This window comes from Antennarius striatus, chromosome 3 (genome assembly GCF_040054535.1).
Source record: "Antennarius striatus isolate MH-2024 chromosome 3, ASM4005453v1, whole genome shotgun sequence".
NCBI lineage: Eukaryota > Metazoa > Chordata > Actinopteri > Lophiiformes > Antennariidae > Antennarius > Antennarius striatus.
This window is the reverse complement of record NC_090778.1, coordinates 15,354,167-15,373,525: the sequence shown is the minus strand read 5'-3', so window position 1 is coordinate 15,373,525 and position 19,359 is coordinate 15,354,167. Positions and strand designations below refer to the sequence as shown.

The 19,359-nt window shown below is 39.4% G+C and overlaps 1 protein-coding gene across 3 annotated transcripts in view; it reads right to left on the bottom strand.

Annotated features, from left to right (window-relative positions):
- LOC137592145 (ADP-ribosylation factor-like protein 15) overlaps positions 1-19,359 on the bottom strand; it is a 95,460-nt gene that overhangs the window by 73,817 nt on the left and 2,284 nt on the right. The window contains exon 1 of one of the 3 annotated variants that reach the window (XM_068310070.1): positions 15,508-15,591. The exons of 1 other annotated variant lie outside the window; for it this stretch is intronic. In XM_068310070.1, the coding sequence (XP_068166171.1) occupies positions 15,508-15,561 (54 nt within the window). In that variant the 5' untranslated portion in view covers positions 15,562-15,591. Of the gene's footprint in view, positions 1-15,197; positions 15,311-15,507; positions 15,592-19,359 lie in introns of those variants that run through there. One more of the 3 variants, XM_068310072.1, reaches the window with a different exon arrangement.

The following is a 19,359-nucleotide window of genomic DNA, read 5'->3' as shown; positions in this document are numbered from 1 at the left end:
AAGGTGTTTTACATTTCATTTACGTATGATCCAATTAGTTGACTAATTGAAAAAAAAAATGGTGATTAGTCGTTTATTTAATAATTGTTTGTGGCAGCCCCAATGAAAACTCTCTCAAACAGTGTGTAGTATCGTAGTAGTGTTATTTACAATGCCTTTAGACACTGATCTTAGACACCTGACAAAAGGAGAACCAGGGAAGATGCCATTAGGATTTTATGTCTTTGATCACTTTTGTATTGTCCCAAAGGATAGCAAGAGTATACATGAAAAAGTCAAAGTTTAATACTCCACTAAAGACACTGTAATCAAAGAAAATATCACTCTCAATTGTTTCATTTCAAATTCCAAAAACTGGAGCACACAGAACATGTCACTGTTGTAATATGTCTGTAGTGTGCATGTGTGCTAAAGATGGTGAAGACGGAGAAGGGTATGAGCTGTGTAGGCTACCACTCTTCAAACTGCACAACAAAATCCCACACAAGGCGGTTTTCACTAAAGCCAATGGACTCCACATGTCTTTTCTACTTCAAAGGGGACAAAAGACATACAGTATCACACCATATGAGAAAAGTGTTCTGTGGAGTGATGAATCATGGTTCTGGTTTTCTGTCTGGCTATCCAATGCATAAAGCTGGGTTTGTCTATTCGAGGAGAAGGGTACCTGCCTGACTGCATTTTTTTAAATATGAAGTTTGATGGAAAAGAGATAAATGTATTGGGTTGTTATTCAGGAGTTGGCGTAGGCCTTTTAGTTCCAATGGAGTTCTTAAAACACCAACATTTGGGAACATAATATACCATACTATCTACTTTCTGGGACTGCTTTCAGGCCATATTTAGTTCCAAGACAACTGCACCCCAGTACACAAGGTTCTTAAAGACATTGGCTTGCACAGAGCCCTGAGCTCAACCCCTCTAAAGACCTTTGGGATGAACTCGAACTGAGACTGAGAGTCAGGCCCCCTTTGCCAAACATCAGCCTGACCTCACAAAAAGTATCCTGGCTGAATGGTCAAAAAATTCCACAGATATGCTCCAAAACATTGCACAAAGCCTTCCCAGAATTTTCTGTATGTAAACATTTGGAATTACCCACAGGTGACAGCTTCCTTGCTCTGTGATTAGTGGATAATTCTCTGGGTGAGGCATTGGTTTCAGTATTTTAACTGATCCGTCATGAGTCATGGCAAGTTTTTCTTTTACTTGATGATGCAGACAGCAAATGATAGTGGGGAGTAGAGCTGCACAAAAAATATATTTATATTTTTTTGCTTAGCATACAGATCATCTCTTTTAACACACATTCTCCACGTCTTGCTCGCTGCCGCTTTCTCTTTTGAAACAATTGTGGGGCTTTCTGCCTCACAGAATCACATGTTGTAAAGCTACATTGTTATAGGTTGTGACAGAAAGCTACTTCAGTGCTGCGTTCCGGGTAGTTTGTCTGAAATAGATGAAAGTAGCAGGACTTGTGATACAGGGTATGATGCAGTCAACCTTCTAGTAAAATAGCATTATGGTAGGTACCTAGGGAATGTCAAATTACACACTGCTATGTTCTGTCAAAATACAAGGGCTTTATGTTGGCTCTCATTCTGCCAGGGGGTAAAAAAATTATGGTAAATAATAATTTTATCATTATCAGCATTAGATTATTTTTATTATTAAATAATTTAAATTAAAAAATTGCATTAAAAATAAATACATTATTCCAATATAAACTTTTCATATACCTTAAAACAGGGGACAGTCCTATTTTTCCACCACAAAAACATGCATAATTATACTAAGATTAAAACCTAACATACATCAAAAGCTTGAGAAGTGACCAAATGTGAAACCCCTTTCAGTCAGGGACCACTTCATGCAATCACATCCATACAGAGCCCATCTCTGTGTATGCTCTGCATTATCCTGACATCTACTGGATGAACAAATACTCTCATGGAATTTGCTGATTTTTAGACAAATCAAAATGCAACTGTGAAAGGTCAAACTTTGTTGTTAACGATGAATGCAAACTTTTCTCAACATAACACAACAGCAATTATTGTGAAATAGCCCCCTAGTTAGTCAGAATAATAAAAAAAAGATTAGTTCAAGAAACTGTGTTATAAAGAAATTCTACATTGATATCAAAATCAAATTTCTTAGACACAGATGAACACACCTAGAAAAACGAGGGAAACACTTACTTAGTCAAAGACAGGAAAGAACAGAGGTCGACTATAACATGAGAAATCACAGGCCTACATACACTGTATGTGACATTGCATTATGCAGTCGAAGCTCTTCTTGAGGCCTGTCTCCTCAGACGACAACTATCTGCATTATCAGTGGTGTGTAAGTTGATAGGACAGGGGCAGAGACTGAATGTTGCAAAGTGCTACAGAAATACAGTAGAGAGAAAGCATTGATGTCTGCCTGATAGAGAATTTCTCTCAGAAGACTAAATGATGTACTAATGTATATCTGCTGTGCTTTGTGAAAATCCCCATAATTTATGTAGTATAGTATCAAGAAAAGAAAAAAAAACATTTTCATATTGCTTAATAATTTACAATCGAGAGGGTTTAGATTAAAAAAAATTTAAAAAGCGTGAAATTTAAGTATCAACAATAAACCTCAAAAAATAAGTTTGGAGGAATAAATAAATGGGGATCTTTCTTCAGTCAGATCCCATTAAATTCTGCAGTCTTTGAAGTGGGTTTTATATCGCATTACATATTACCACAATAAATTAATCACTTTCAGTTTGCCCTGAACATCTCAGGGAGGTTCTAACATCTCCTTATGATAATTTTTGTAAATGCCTCTGGAAACAAACCACAGCTAGAGCACACATACATACTGTCAGAACATGTCCTACACTGAGTCAAATAACCTCAATGACCTTCAATATCACAGCATATGATTTGCATTGGCTGGTACTTAACAAATCTCCAACAGAATATGCTTTATCTAATAACAAAAAGATATAAACTAAAGTTTGCATCCCCGGGAAAATGTCAATACAAACTTCACATCTGAGCTGATCAATAACTACATGGCTCCATCCAGAGGACAAATGAGGAAATTTTCAGGACTGACTTGAGACAAAAATGAATTAAAATGAATTTATTCACAGATAGCTTTATATCACTCTTTGTATCACTGCTGAAAAACCAGTGTTTGAGCATTTACCACTGATATTATTCTAAAACGATAAATCTTTGTTTTGATGCAAGATTTCAGGATAAAATCATTGGATTCAGATTAACTTTGTGTCAGGATATAACAATATCAAGGAAAAAATATACAGTATTTTGAAAGCAACATGCCAAGAGTGGCCTGACATGATAAAAAAAGATGCTCCTGTTAACCACATTATTCTGTAGTGTGTAATATTTGATACATATTTTTTTCAAGAAAAATCAGTTGTATACAATCAGACACATGCATTTGCATTTTGCACACACAAAAATGCCACGACACAGAAATGATACAATTAGAGCTCATATATGCAAAGTGCTGTGAATTTTTTTTAATCTGTCACAAGCTTCAAAATATTAGTTTTTCGTTTTGTTATTTGTTTTTGAATTATTATTTTTTTATGGTTCAGGACTTCCATGGATAAATTAACAAGCAGCTCGAGTTCCAATATTCTTGACAACATGCAGCTGGTTTCATTTGCAGTCTGAACAAGAAGCATGCCATTGATGTTCACATTAATATTTGCACTTCACTAGTAGCAGCAGTTCAGTGGCAATAGATGGCGCCACAGGCCTTTAAATCAGCAGCTCGTTCAAAAATGCTCCGCATGTCCAAACACAACCCTTCCCTCAACTTGTGACAACACTCATGTGAAGCTCATCTCATCTAAAACTCATCATATATCAGCAATGTTTCAAATTAATTTGTTAGTATTACATATAAACCAAATTATTATCATTATAAAAATTACAAAGTCTTTTGCACCTGCATCATAATTAATTTGTTTTCCAAAACGTGTAAGAAAATAACTGACATAAAATAACTGTCTTACACATTAAACTGAAAACTTGCAGTTTACAATAATTAATAGTGGAGTTGTCAAATTAGGTTAAAATCATCAGTTTCAACAACTGCTTCTGAAAATAGCGGGCACTTTGGTCAGGTTTCATAAATACCCTTACGTACAAACTCACACATTCAAAACAGTTTAACCTTTCAAAAAAAGTTGATTTTGACAGGAATGTAAGCCAGTCAGGACACTGCAATGTTATGCAGAGTCGTAAGCTATGCCACACCACTGATTGACAGACTTGTAAGCACAATTATCTACAACATACACATATGTGATCTCATGCCTTACCGGTTCATGAACTAAAAATAGCAGCAGATTTGCATGATCTCTTGGAAGAGTTAGCAGGTTGGCAGGATTTTCTGGTTTTTTAATGAAAAAAACAATCAACAAACCAACCAACTAAGTGACCAAAGCAATGTCTCAATGTTTTTTGGCCACTTGGCCATAGCAAAAAAAAGGGTGAGGGTCCAATTATAAGATTAGAACTTTCTACCATCACACATACATACATCTGCTAGGGGCAGAAGTAGCTAAGTCCACTAGGTCTTGGGCTGGGGACTGAAGGGTGCCCCGTCCCCTTACAAGTAGCTCATATGGTGTGCTGCATTTGAGTGCTGCCCACCACGATGCCTCCCATTATCTGCATGCTTACAGGCCAGTAAGCATGCAGATTGTGTGCAAGCTTGTTCAGAATTCAGACTAATTCTGACCTTCATACTTGTGTCCTACTCTAACAACTATCAGCACTGTTAAAACAACGTGGGTCACAAATCAACCTCTAACTGCAATTTTTCCTGGCTTCGTCCATTGTAGCTTTAATCTAAAATATTACCAATTTTCTCTGTAAAATTGTCTTTTGTTCAAAATTGATCTGTTTAACCTTAAATCAGTGGCTTGCCTGAACCTTCTCTGTCAGTTCTCCTTTCACTGCTTTGGTTGTGTCTATGAGGAATCTGACCCAGTTCTGAGTCTATCTGCAGATTGATATAGCATGGTTGAAACTTCACTACATGGAGCCACACTTCTGAGAGAATTACTGAGAAAGTCTAAATATATAATAACCCTTTACCTACTGAAACTAAAATGGCTATTTGTCCACATTTTGTTATTATGGCTGTAAAATGGTACTGAACTACCCTAAGTCTGAGAGCTTTGGTCCCTTTTCCGAGGAGTACCTGAAGTTTACTCTCCAACATCTGCTTAATGATAATAGCACATTATATAGAATTGTCAGCAGTGTAAAAGAAGAAAAATACAAAAATGGATTTATTTTTTCACGGCTTTTATGAGAATATATTTTGTCATTGCTCATAAAGTTTTGACATTTGAAATGGGAAATAATACATGTTTAGAATAATCAGCAGTAAGTTGAGTCTAGGACTCTGGATATGCAAAAAGCAGTGAAAAATGTAACTATATGCATAGGCAAAAAAGAAAAAACAAGCATCCTCCAAATTGCTTTCCTCCTGTACAAAGTGGAACGGCCTTTTGATTGTTCATGATGGTCTTCCCGAGATCAATACAAAACAGACAAACAGATTTTAGAAACCTTTTGCTCATTATTTCTGTTCTCTTGCTTTCCTCTCTTTTTTGCACTCCGTCAAAGCTGAAGTTTTGCCTGGACCATTTCAAATTATTCATTCATTCATCTTCCAACCCGCTTAATCCGCTAACGCAGGTCGCGGGGTAGCCAGTGCCTATCCTGGCAGTCTCAGGGCGTGAGGCGGGGGACACTCCGGGCACGACGCCAGTGTACCGCGGAGCCACATAGAAACAAACAATCATTCACACACACACTCACTCCTATGGTCAATTTGGGACCGGCCAATCAACCTGAAGCGCATGCTTTTGGAGGTGGGAGGAAGCCGGAGAACCTGGAGAGAACCCACGCAGACACGGGGAGAGCATGCGAACTCCGCACAGAGCAGGACTCGAACCCGGGTCCGCCGTGTTGTGAGGCAGCAGCGCTAACCACTGCGCCACCATGTCGCCCATTTCAAATTACTTTAACATATATACCAGACATTATATATTGAGAGAAAGCACATGTGCAGCTTTCAGATTGTCAGATCTCTGTCAGTGTTGGAATTTTTCAGTTTGAGCAAACTTTCAAAGACCTATGGTATTGAGAAGCAATCTCGCGATACTTTGGGTGTATCATCATGAAGCCTCTTTCACACGGTTGGGACTACCATACTGAACCATATATGAACCAGACGAGCTGGATCTGGTGAGCGCCAGTGCTCGGACAGAACTTTTATGGCAGGTTACATGCTTGACAGCTGGGATATGTTTAAAACTCTGTCTGTGTCTGATGTTGTTGTTGATGTTGCAAATGTGATGCAAGTGAAGTCTGTTGTAATAACATGTCCCTAAATAAATAAATAAAATCAATAAAATACAATAAAATAAAACTATATGTACACATACCCGGAATTGCCAGCTTTCTAACAATATTGGAATTTTTCTCATCGGTGAAAATTACGGTACAAAAGTACGGTAATAACACTATGGACATAGAAGACATATTGCGGGCACTAGGGCTGTAAGTAGGGGATAAGTTGATGGACATGACTACTGAATAATAGCAGCCACAAGAAAGGATGTGGTCCAACAAAAATTCACTCCAAGTTCCTGGAATAGATGATACACAAAGGCCTAGGAGCCAATACCTCTCTAACAGGAAGTTATTCTTTTTTCTCCAAACAGCCAGAGCCAAATTTCCTCCTAAAAAGCCCTTGATGCAACAATACAAATCAGTTATAACTGGCAGCCAGAGTTTAGTAGAAAATGCTCCCGAGAGGGTGTGTGACCCTTAGTGATGTCCAGTAAATCATCAACCCACCAGGTCCTGTGGTTATTTTGAAGTGTAAGATATTCATGGTCCAGGATGAGGCAATGGCTGCTCCCATCCTGCCTTTCAAAAGAACGGGAAAAGGTTGGAAATCTATGACACCGTGAGAAGAATGGTTTATTTCTGTGCGCAACTATTCTGTGGTACAATAGGCATCACAAAAACAATAACTCTTCGAGCTTTCCTAGTTCCAAGGTACGGAAGTACGGTAATAACACTACGGACATAGAAAATGTCCGTAGTGTTATTAAAAGTAATTCAAACCCAATATTATATTGGACTCTAAATTTTGTCACAAAGCCTCTCTGAGCTCAGACATACATTCTGACATAACAATTTTATAAATATTCGGTTTCAATATTCTTTGCAGAAGTGTAAATGTGGTGTGCTTTCTTTTGTGTTACCATCCATCCATCCATCTTCCACAGCTTATCCGGATTCAGGTTGCGGGGGCAGCAGCTTCAACAGGGAGCCCCAAACTTCACTTTCCCTGGCCACATCCACAAGCTCTGACTGGGGGATCCCAAGGCATTCCCAGGCCAGTGGTGAGATATAATCCCTCCACCTGGTCGTGGGTCTGCCCCGAGGTCGCCTCCCAGCTGGACGTGCCAGAAACACCTCCCTAGGGAGGCGCCCCGGAGGCATCCGCACCAGATGCCCAAACCCCCTCAACTGACTCCTTTCCACGCGAAGGAGCAGCGGCTCTACTCCGAGCCCCTCGCGAACAGCAGTGTTTCTCACCTTATCTCCAAGGGAGACACCAGCTATCCGCCTGAGAAAGCCCGTTTCAGCCGCTTGTATCCGCGATCTCGTTCTTTCGGTCACGACCCATCGCTCATGACCGATAAGTGTAATTACGCATCTGCGTAATTAGAGCGGATCACATTCCAAGCTTGATGTCTCTCAAGAAGCAAGGTAAAAAAACTTCTTCCTGAAATAAGAATGACTTAAATTAGGCTTTTTGAAATACAGGTATTTACTGCTGGGGCATTGCTGAGCCAACAATGAAGTAAGTTGTGTTTTGTTTGAGCTCCAGCTGAACTTCTGAATTTCCTAATTTCATTGAAATAACCAATGACCTTTCGGGTCATTGCGTAAATCATGGATAATAAATCTAAAATGTGGGCTGACATTCAGGCAATGTGTTTAGCTGCTGAGCCACTGGCGGTAGAGCAGGTTGTCCAATGATCCAAGATCGGCGGTTCAATTCCCGCTGCCCCCCAGCTACCCGGAGTGTAAGCTGACAGTGGGAGGCGTCAGCTCACCTCCAAGGACTGCCGAGGCTCCCTTGAGCAAGGCGCCGTCCCCCATTTACAAGTTTATTATTTGGGTCGCATCAGGAAGGAATTGCCTGCCACTCTACCTCCCATTGCATGCCTACAGGCCCCTTTGTCTGTGTGCGTGTGCTACGTGGGCCTGTACACACTAATATGTATGCATGTGTTCGATTGAAGAACTACTAACTAGAGTGTGCTCTCTTAATTTACCTTTTGGGAACAGACAACTGTACAAAAAAATATCAACGTAAAGCATCATTGAAGGCAGAGGCTGGTGAGTATGTTAGAGCTTGATGTTCGCTTTTTGAAGAATCATGGGACAATCTTCATAGGATAAAATTAGTAGGTCTGATGTATGCAATCTTCAATCTGAGCTCCAAAAGGAACAGAAACAACCATGATTCAGAGTCATTATTGTAAAATGATGACTATAAAAATTACTTCATTTCAAAACAGAATTTCAGACATGCAGTTGGGTTTTCAGTGAGAGCAGAATCTCCAATTTAAGGGAATCAAGATCTGTTTCCGATATTGCCTACTGGGGCAGAGAAGTTTCAGGTGAGGTTATTGGTAGCAATGTTAGTCGATGTTTTTGGTCTGGTTGCTACTTGGACCATTGTATCTATATTTGCAGAGATTTATCACCATTCTCCCACACGTACTCACTCTGTCAGTTTCTGAAATGTTTAAAGAGCAGATTGTTCAATGCCTGTTAATCTTACTCCAATATGTGCATGAGTTCTTTACCACACAGTCTCTACAGCAACCAATCTTGGCAGCAAATGTGCCTCCTTCATATTGAATTCTGCATCAGTTTTCAAATATTTATTCTTGTTTTATCGATGATATAGTACTTTCGTACTGGGATGGACACATTCAGAGAGAAGGCAGCAGTTTTTTTTAACAACAAAACAACATATACTGTTATATATTCTGTTACTGCTTTATAATTGCTTAATAATATTAATAATTTTCAAAATATAATATCCATCTCTAATTCCTACTACTTCTTCTGTGCTTATATGTTTTTTTTCTCACTGCATTCCTATCATAACTTTTTCAGATAAGTACAGTATTTTCCAAACTATAAGGCGCACCTAAAAGCCTATACTTTTCTCATAAACTCGCGGTGCGCCTTATAGTCCGATGCACCTCATATATGGATTAATATACATATTGGTCAAAAACATGATCGCTTGAAAGCCGGCAGTCATGCCACACTACGCCACCAGGGGCACCCTCACAAGGTACTAGGGCCTACACCTCCTAACAACGGTAGTCAAGGGGTGTCACCGAAGTGCGTTCTCACTGACATAATGTCTGACGGCAGACGGGAGTCTGCAGAGACCACCGCTGTCTGGTTACGATTCCGTAGCAAAACATAGGGAATTTTCAACAATTCTATTAATAAAGTTTGACTGACTGACTGATCTCAGTATTTCTCAACTACTGTGGCACCGGAAATAACCTACTTTAAACTTAATTGGTCTAAAAAATGCTAATGTCGAGTGTCAGTTCTGGAATGTAGTGACGGTCCATTCAATTAGTTTGCGGAAACACACGGACAAACTGGCATAAAAGTGAATGAAAGACCCTCAAAGCTGAACTTCCACCCTTTTCTGAAATTTCAAGAGCCGAGTAACTGCTAGACAAAGGTGTCTGGTGTGCTGCAAATGATTTGCAAATGTAGTTGATACCTGAAACAACACGTTGGGGGGGGGGGGGCATTTAGGCTTAAGTATTCTGTCTGGCAGCGACGTGCTGTGAGATTCACGGCGGTGAGACACCCACTTCAAGTCATTTCTATGAGTAAAACAGGGACGAATTTGACAGTAAATTAGCAGCCTGACATGAGAAACTGTTTAAAAAATTGTTTAGGACACACAGTGCAGCAGCAAATAGCTTCACCTCACCTCCGACTGGACTACCGATCGATTGAAACAATATTTAATTAATAAACTAAGACTAACGTCGGAGCTTAAATATCTGCTTCGAACTTCAGATCAGGAAATAATCCACCCTGTTTGCACTGAGTGATCCACTCATAATGAATTTAGCCAGTTTTTAATGTCAAGTTTTTTAATATGCCGTACTTTGCCGGACAGAGTTGCAAATACGCCATGTTGTCTGGCTCTTACCTCCGTGAACCTCACCGCACATCACTGAGAGCTATAGAAATAAAATCAAAACTGACCATGTTTTTTAGATAATTTTGTACTCCAGTATTTTGTAGTACTTTTATCAGTAAATCTCAGCAGCTAAGGAAAAAACCCAAGCGTGTTGACTTCTTGAGTTCTCCCACCAGCAGGCAGCGCGTCCCGGTCTGACCCAGAACTAGCTTCGGCGTCTTTGGTGAGGAACGTGAATGAATGAATGAATAAATACATATATAAACTTTATGACACATAAATAAAGAAACAGACGAACAAATATTGAAGTGCAAAGCATGTTTATCAACGCATCTTCGACGTGGAGCTGTTATACGTCAGAAAATAGCCAGTTTTAGCTCCGTTTGTACAGGTAGATACGGGTCACACGCATGACGTCACAGCGCTTTTGGTCCCAGGGACACACCCCATGGATAGAAAAAGTTGCTGATACAGTGTCTACACAACAATGCAGACCCAGCGTTTTCAAAAAATTCCACCTTGACCAGCGTTTTCAAAAAGTTGCGTCTTCGTTCTGGATATCTGCGTTGTCGTGTGGACGGAAGGCGTAAACTCAACAAAAATTGCGTTTTCAAAAAGTTCCGGCATCGTGTGGATGGGGCCTAAGTGATCAAGTGATCAGGTTTCCTTGATGAGGCTCGAAATGGCTTCATTGAAATAACAATAGGGGTATTTCACAGTTGATAAAAGGTACTCAGTCATGAATGCTTTAGCTAGTGGACAGATAGCGCAACTACAGCCACTAGTTTTTTTAAACTATTTCAATTTATTTTTATTATATGTGTCTTATAATCCAGTGCACCTTATAGTGCAGAAAATACTGTACTGTAATGCATGAACATAAACAAAATTTTAAACTTTTTTTTAACTCTACAAACGGAACATGTTATCAACTTCAAAAATCCAAATGCAACACGCCACTACAAATTATTTCTAATTTGCATTATTTAAAGCAACATTTTACAACACTAACCATTCGCCACTTCGCCATAGGCGAAGTAAATTCCAGATTGGCTACAAGGTTTTTAGACTGTGAAGCCACAGTGGCGTTCTTATTTTTACGGAAAAAAGGCTAAAACTTAAAACTTAGTTGCTCGCTCGCGGCGCTCGCTATTTCCGCTAGCGAGCGGCGCTATCGCCGCTATTTCCGCTAGCGAGCGGCGCTATCTCCGTTATTTCCGCTAGCGCCGCTAATTACGCATGCCGACGGAAATAGCCGAACTGACCTGAACGCTCCCGATCATTAAATATGCACTCGGGTCATGACCTCTCGTCCAATGAAAAACAAAATAGTTTTTTTACAAGCTGAACCCGCAAATTTATGTACAACAAGGCGAGGACGATCGATCAAAAGAATCCAGTGTTTTCTAGTAGAGTTTGTGTTAAAATCCTCATTGCTGAGAGGGGGGAGGAGTGGTGACAGACCGATCAGAAGGTAAATGAAAGATATTATCAATACTTGTTTGTAGTCTTAGACTTTTGATACCTATGACCGGCAGGAATAACCAGCAATGCATGTAAATATGTATTCACCTCGCTTGCTATTTTTCATGCCTTTTTAAATTGAAATGAAAATTATGTTGTTGAATTAAAAAAAACAAAAACAAAACTATGGCATACCAATGGTGTTGTTGGAGGTCAAAGTTAAAATGTCTTCTAGTCAAAGTAAAACTTACAAGTAAACATTCAGTAATATTTTGTATGACTGTATCTTCACATAGTGAAGTTTTCAATTGTTGAATCATACCTGCTTAAAGTATGACAGAAATAAAGATAACAACCCTATTTTCTAAAACATTTCCCGGGGGAGGCCCCAGGCCTCCCGGGGGGGGGGGGAGTCCCCCTCCACAACCCCCGCAATGAGTGTCGGTCGTGCACGCACTGCGCCACTGTCTTGGACACAGAATGTGGCTTTTTGTGGCTTGCTCAATTCTTTTACACTGAGCCACAGTGGCTTAGTCATACTACCTCGTAGTGCAAGCCCAGACAGCCCATGCTTCTGAGGCAGAATTAATTTTTAATTTAATTTAATTTTTAATTTAATATACTGTTTTTGATCCCTGAAGGGAAATTAAGAATAATGTCTTGGTCATTGAAATTTTGGAGCAGTATTTACCTAATCAATATGTAAAATAGGATGGCACAGTGGCACAGAGTTATTGCCCCACAGCAAGAAGATGCTGGGTGTGATGGGTTTTATCCAGGTTCTCCAGTTACCTCACACCACACAAAAACCTGCAACTTAGGTGAATTGGCCACTCTAGGCGATAGGCTATGTAAATCAATACACTGCATTTTGATAAAAATTGGGAATGCAAGATTAGTCGTTATGAAACCCAAATAATGCTGATGGAAACTTTTACTGAGAAGTCTGACTTCACACCTCTGTATTCATCAAGTTATGTGGTTGAGCAGCATCAGCACTAGACTGGCTTTTTTACGACCACCCGACAGTGCATGTTTGTTTTACGACACCTTTCTGTTTTATGGTGTGCTTCACATATACAGCAAAGTACAGCATATGTACTGCCCATCCTGTACAAAGTACAAATATGTTACAAAGTACAGTAACTGCAAATACTAAATTAATCAATGAAAAAATAACAAAATGTAGTCACACATAGAGCATGCTCAGAAATGATTAAAATAATATTCACTACAGAAATAATAACGTCCTTATACAACTAGTGCAAAAATGCATTTGGAGGCAGCTGCTCTCGGCAGATGAGGAGAGACAAATATTCATCAGGCCCATGGTAACAGGAAAAGGTTGAGCCCTATGCAGTGACACAGCACAGATACCCTGGAGGCAAGAACAAAGAAAACATCCTAACAATGCTCTGCCTGCTCAGGTGTCAAATACAGCCTCAAGCAAGACAAGAAGAGAGACCATAACATTTAGTATAAATGAAAGAGATCCTAGGCATGATCAAGTGTTTAGTGATGTACAGCTCTAGCAAAACAATAACAAAAAAAGATAAAGTGTTCACATTACCTATAAGCCAAACACCTTTTCTATAATGAAATAATGTTCACATAGAAAATTAGAAATTTACTAGATCATGATGATGATGTCACCAATTACAATCAATCAATAGCATAGCCTAAATTTTTTTATCAACACAAAAATGTCTATGACCAAGCTACTATGATTAAACTTGATATTAAAATCTTAAAGTCTGTTGTCAAATGAAAAGAACCAGTTAATCTACTTCAAGATGGCTTATTTTCAAATTAAACATGAAGCAACATTACAATTTCAGATGAGAACAGTGACTCGGACCTTGGGGGTCGGAGTCAGAAAATCAGTAAAGAAGCCATTTTCCACTCCATTAATGACATAATGAGGTGACCATGAAGTGCCTCATTCGAACACTTAAACCCTGAATGGCTGTAGTAAATCAGGGTCAAAAGAGCTGTGGCTATGCTAGCCACAACTCATGGTGTTGGAACAAATTGTCATTCGGATAAAAAGGTACAAAAGTATTGGCTATAAATGATTTTTCTGCAAATTTAACAGCTATGCCTCATAAATTAGGAATGTCATATATCTGTTTTGCAGACATTCAGCAGCATTCCATTCACAATAGGCACTGATTTTGCACATCATGGGATATTATGGTGTTCAGCAATGGGCTTGGATTGAAAAGCCTGCAAACAAATAATAATGTTCCCAACCCTCCTTTGAATTTTACAAGGGACACATACTTACACTGAACTCCACATGGGATGAAGTGGAGAGATGGAAAGAGACGTGCAGAGAAATTGTGATGAAGTATAACAATAGAGTTTTACTAAATTGATAATGATGACAGCTGTGGACTTGGCCGTCTGGCACAAAACTAGGTCTTGTCAAGTATTGCCATGAAAAAAATAAAAAATTTAAAAATAAAACTCTATAGTCAATAAAAATATTGAAATACTCAAATCTCAAATAAACTTGTGCTTTTCATGTGGGAGAAAGGTTTTGAGATTTGGTGATTACAACCCGTATGTTGTCCATGTTAATTGCAATTCATTTGATATCTGAGTAAAAGCTCACTTCAAAAAATTATAATAAAGTTAAGGTCAAGGAATCCTAAATGAAGACAAAAATACAGTCTGTAGCTATACTCAGTGGAAACGATTTTCACCGCAAATAGCACCATCACTGCAATATCTGTATTGAGTCTGAGGCCCCGTCCACACGATGATGGTTTTTTAAAAACGCAACTTTTGTTGCGTTTACGCCTTCCGTCCACATGTCATTGTCCTGAGTGAAACAGTCTACAGGTGGATGTAACGTCCATGTCAGCTTGACATTCGGGCTAATTATCCTATTAATCTAACAGTCGCACAATTCTTTGTTTAACTGTCCAGAAATAATCATTAACAGTGTTTATTATCATTGCTCATCTTGAAAATTGCCTAACTATAAAGATTTTTTTAACACTCCGCAAAAGTCATGAGCAGAATCGTAATAGTCCAGGCCCGTTCTGTACTGTAACTGTGCACATGCTGTCTGTTGAGCAAGACTTCAAAATAAGCCTCTCTGTTATTGTTCAGTGAGAAAGCTTCACTAGTTGGTCAGGGAATAACAGGGGACCTGGCAATACGCAACATGAGTCATCCGCTATAGTTAAGAGTACATAACAACTATCTAAAAATGCAAGAGAAAAGAACTGCAACAAATGCCTTCAAGATCATTTTGTGTAGCTCAAGATAATGGAGGTAAATACTGTAATGTGAACACTGAACAACAAATTAATGAGTACACATTTAATGACATCACAAAACATAAACACAGCTGAACTACAACCACTGGCCAAGATGGTTGCTAGGAGCATCAGAAAAAAAGGAACATATACCTTTGTTTCCATTCCCCAAGTAGCTGCCAGTGCTCAGAGTCTTCTCTGTAGGTTTAACTCACAATTCACATTACAATCATCCACCTGTTCCATCTCAACATTAAGTGAACGGTAACACCTACTCAAAAAGAATCAGACTGTATTACACATTCAGAGAGCAAGGAACATGGAAACTGTAGCAGCTGTTGCTTGGTCAGTATCTATTTAAGTACATCATGTAAAGATTAAAACGGTGAAAATAACAGTACTCAATCCAGCACACACTCTACACGACATTCCTGTTGTTCCCTAACAAACAGCCTTTTCTTACCGTGTAAAGCCCAATCCTGCACAAGGCAAGGGAGAGCTGCATGTGCTCCGACATTGTGTTCAGCAACAAGCGTAACTCCCGGCAACAAACAAGCCAAGCCTTTGGAATAAGTGAATGGACAGAGGAGGAGCTGAACGGATCACTGTAAGGTCAAAAACACGAGTTCACCCATTCACTGTCTGCGTAGCACATCCACATCTCTTTAAATTGGAGCATTATTGTGGGGTTTTGTTAGGATTAGGGTGTACACGAGCATTATTCAGGGGTATCATGTGTTTTCTTCCATGACAATTCATAACACAAAAAAACAGTTTTTGACACAGGGTAAGGTGACAGACACAAGTTCAGGATTAGGTTGTAGGAGTGTCTCTTCACAGAGATTAAGGACTCAACGTCAACCAGGGTTCCAGAATAAGAGTACAAATTGGATTAGTCACCATTACACACCCACACACTATGTTCATTCTGCATGCACAGCTTCATGAAACATAAAAGACATTGCTTTCTATACATGGAGGAGGATGAGGAGACCTGCCACTTGAGTTTACAGAGATCATGATAAACTGTTGTGGGATTCATTGTTGGAAGTTGCTCCGCTCAAGGGGAACTGTGAGTCATTGAAATCACTTGTTTGGCTCAGCTCAGGTGTTTAGTAATGGCTGCTGTCATCAACAACTAACACAATGCAGTGACGAAATAGAGTGCTTAGATGGAATTCAGTAATGTTCCGTATAACTATTTGCACCAGCTACAAGTAGTCAGGAAGGTTATCAAACTACTGTATTACATGACAGTATAGAGATACATTTCTAGTGTACCTACTAAAGCAAAATCAATCCATGACTGAATTGCACTTATCCAATTTCTGATAAGGTCAAGGAGAGGAGGGGGTGACACCAGTCAGTTAGACACCATTAGCTATTTGGTTTGTTCTTACTACCACCTAAAATACAGTACAAACAGCTGTTGACCTAGTTCACATGCAATCAATCAATCAAAATAGGGTCTCGTTTACCATTTGGTTTAAATGTAGCATCACTGGACCAGTGTTCCATAATCAAACTTCCAGAATCAAAACCTGGACAAGAACATGGGTCATTACTGTTACGTCTCCCAAGTAAAACAACACAAAGCCTTTCCACGTAAAACCCAGACCAGAACATGGGTCAATACTGTTACGTCTCTCAAATAAAAGAACACAAAGCCTTTCCATGTACAACACAGACCAGAACATGGGTCATTACTGTTACGTGTCCCAAATAAAAGAACACAAAGCCTTTCCACGTAACACTTACAATTTGCAAATAAAGTCAAATATATTCAGGTCATTTTTAGTAATGACATTTTTTATGTTCAAGGCAGCAAGTAATACTTGAGTTAGAGTAGAAACTGAGTTGAACTGTAGGTCGATAAGATAGGCTTCCCTATAATAACCTTGAATCACTGATAAAGGTTTGTTATCAAGGCTTTATTGAACTATTGTACAGCTTTTAAATCAAAACATGCAGCCAAAGCCATGAACAACACTTCTTTATGTCTTTATGTTTTCATATCCTTCATATCATCATGCTTTAATAACGAGGATAAGTAAAGATAGTGGTTAAAACCTTAAAAAGAAAAGTAATTATGATGAAAAGTAAAGAAAAGTAATTATGATGACAAGTGAAGGAAAATAAGTGTGAAAAAAAGATTATTTTCTTGAATGCAAGAATCAGTAATGATCTCGTCTACAGCCACTTTTCAGGATACGGGTTATGGGTTTATGATGGTACTACTCCCAGCTGACTACTAGCGGAGGATGGGTACAGAATAAACAAGTCACCATTTTATTGCAGGGCCACATAGAAAGACAACCGGCTATTCACGCTCACGGTCACACCTGCTGTCAATTTAAGTGACCAACTCACCCAAGCTACATGTTTTTGAGACAAAGTCGGAGAACCCTGAGAGAATCCACACAAACACAGGGAGAACATACAAACTCTGCACAGAATGGCCTCACGTGGAATTGAACCAAGGACCTTCTTGCTGTGAGCCAACAGCGCTACCCATTGCACCACCACGCTTGTCAAAGCATACAAAACATAAAAATAAAGAAAATATTAATAACAGTCCGCTAATTACTCTTTAGTTCATGGGTTTATCTAATTATGTTTAGTTCATGGGTTTATCTAATTATGTTGATGCAAACATAAAATAAACTCAAAGTGGCAGTACTTGTTCCCAATCCCAGTATATTTCAATTATAGATCGTTCCAATTCAGCAACAACAGTGGTTGCTCCAGCATGACGTACGCTCTTCACAGACACAGAAGAATCAGTGCAAAAAATATGTGCAGCCAGCAGACACAGAACCAGGCTGACGTGCTGCTGGGAGGTTGAGATCTTGGACATAGGTTCAGGAATGCTCATGCTCTAAAAAGGTATTACAAATAATAGCTGGAGGCTATGCACTCCAGCCACAAAGCTATAGTCCATTTGACCATACTCTACTTTAAATATCTATGTACAAGCAGATGTGGCTGATGGGTGTAGTAAATTGGCTGACCCGACGTTAATATAAAGAGCCCGCTGCATACAGTGGAAAAGTTTTGTTTGCCTACATGCATTTCTTAGCAGGGGCCGCTGCCAGCACCAGATGGAGGACAAGCAACACCAGCCTTGGCTCCCATTAGATAATAAGCTGGACACATATGTAAGCATGAACTTCCAATCTTTTCTTTTTCCGTTCCTGTGAAACAATGATAAGTTGATCTGATAGGAAACTTGACATGTACATGCACCCAGGCCTCTTTTTAAATGTTTCAACTTACACAAAAAGTAGAAATCATGAGCAGGGTGCAGGTAGCATGGGTGATAAGTTAGAAACAGATGTTTGTCTGGAAAGAGGTATTGGCCATTCACTTTATCCTGCAGAAACTATTCATAGTAATAACTACTGTCGCCGACCCCCGATGGCGGTCGTTGTTAACCCGGGCCTCGACCGATCCGGTATGGAAGTCATAAGTTTGATTCGCATCTTTATTTGGCAAAAGTTTTACGCCGGATGCCCTTCCTGACGCAACCCTCTGTATTTATCCGGGCTTGGGACCGGCACAATAAGACACTGGCTTGTGCCCTCTTGCGGCTACATTATAGTAATAACTACTGTATATATTGAAAAAATTCTTCCCAGCTGATGCTTGTGTTAAAGTGGATTGTCTAAACCTTTTTGTTGTCTTCTCAAAAAAAAAAAAAATAGGGGTCATCAACACCACAATAATCTCTCAACAGCACTTCTACTACTATGGCAATGCCAGCCATAGCAGCCCTATGAAGATGCCGCAAGCAGTGTGACAGAAAAGTGGCAAATGCTCTCAGGGCATCTCTCAGGGCTCAAGACTAACCCTAGCTGACCAGGACTACTACTTCTCAAATGAAATTTGCTTTTTCTTGTCTTCACACTCAATTTTTCCAGAAATTCCCTCATGTGCAAGATAGGTCTCCAAATTGGGAGGTGTAGTCTCAGCATAATGTTGCTGAGTTATATGTCATCAAGAAATCGAAATGATTAAGCTTTTAACCAGCACTTCCCCTCGTCACCAGGGAAAAATATTAAACCATGTTATTCATTCACTTGCACTTCTTCAAGCCAGAGAATGGGGAGGAGATACCTAAGCTTACACAGAAACTCAAGAGTTTTTTCTTGGTGAATCATATCAAGCATTTAGCTAAACAGAAAAACAAAACAGATCGACCCATGTCAATCAAACCAAAGTATTTATTGATCCCAGTGCCCTGATGGGTTTAACTGTTTTTTTCTCTCCTTTAGGGAGACTTAACTATGCTGCCTGAACATGCAATCAATATGCA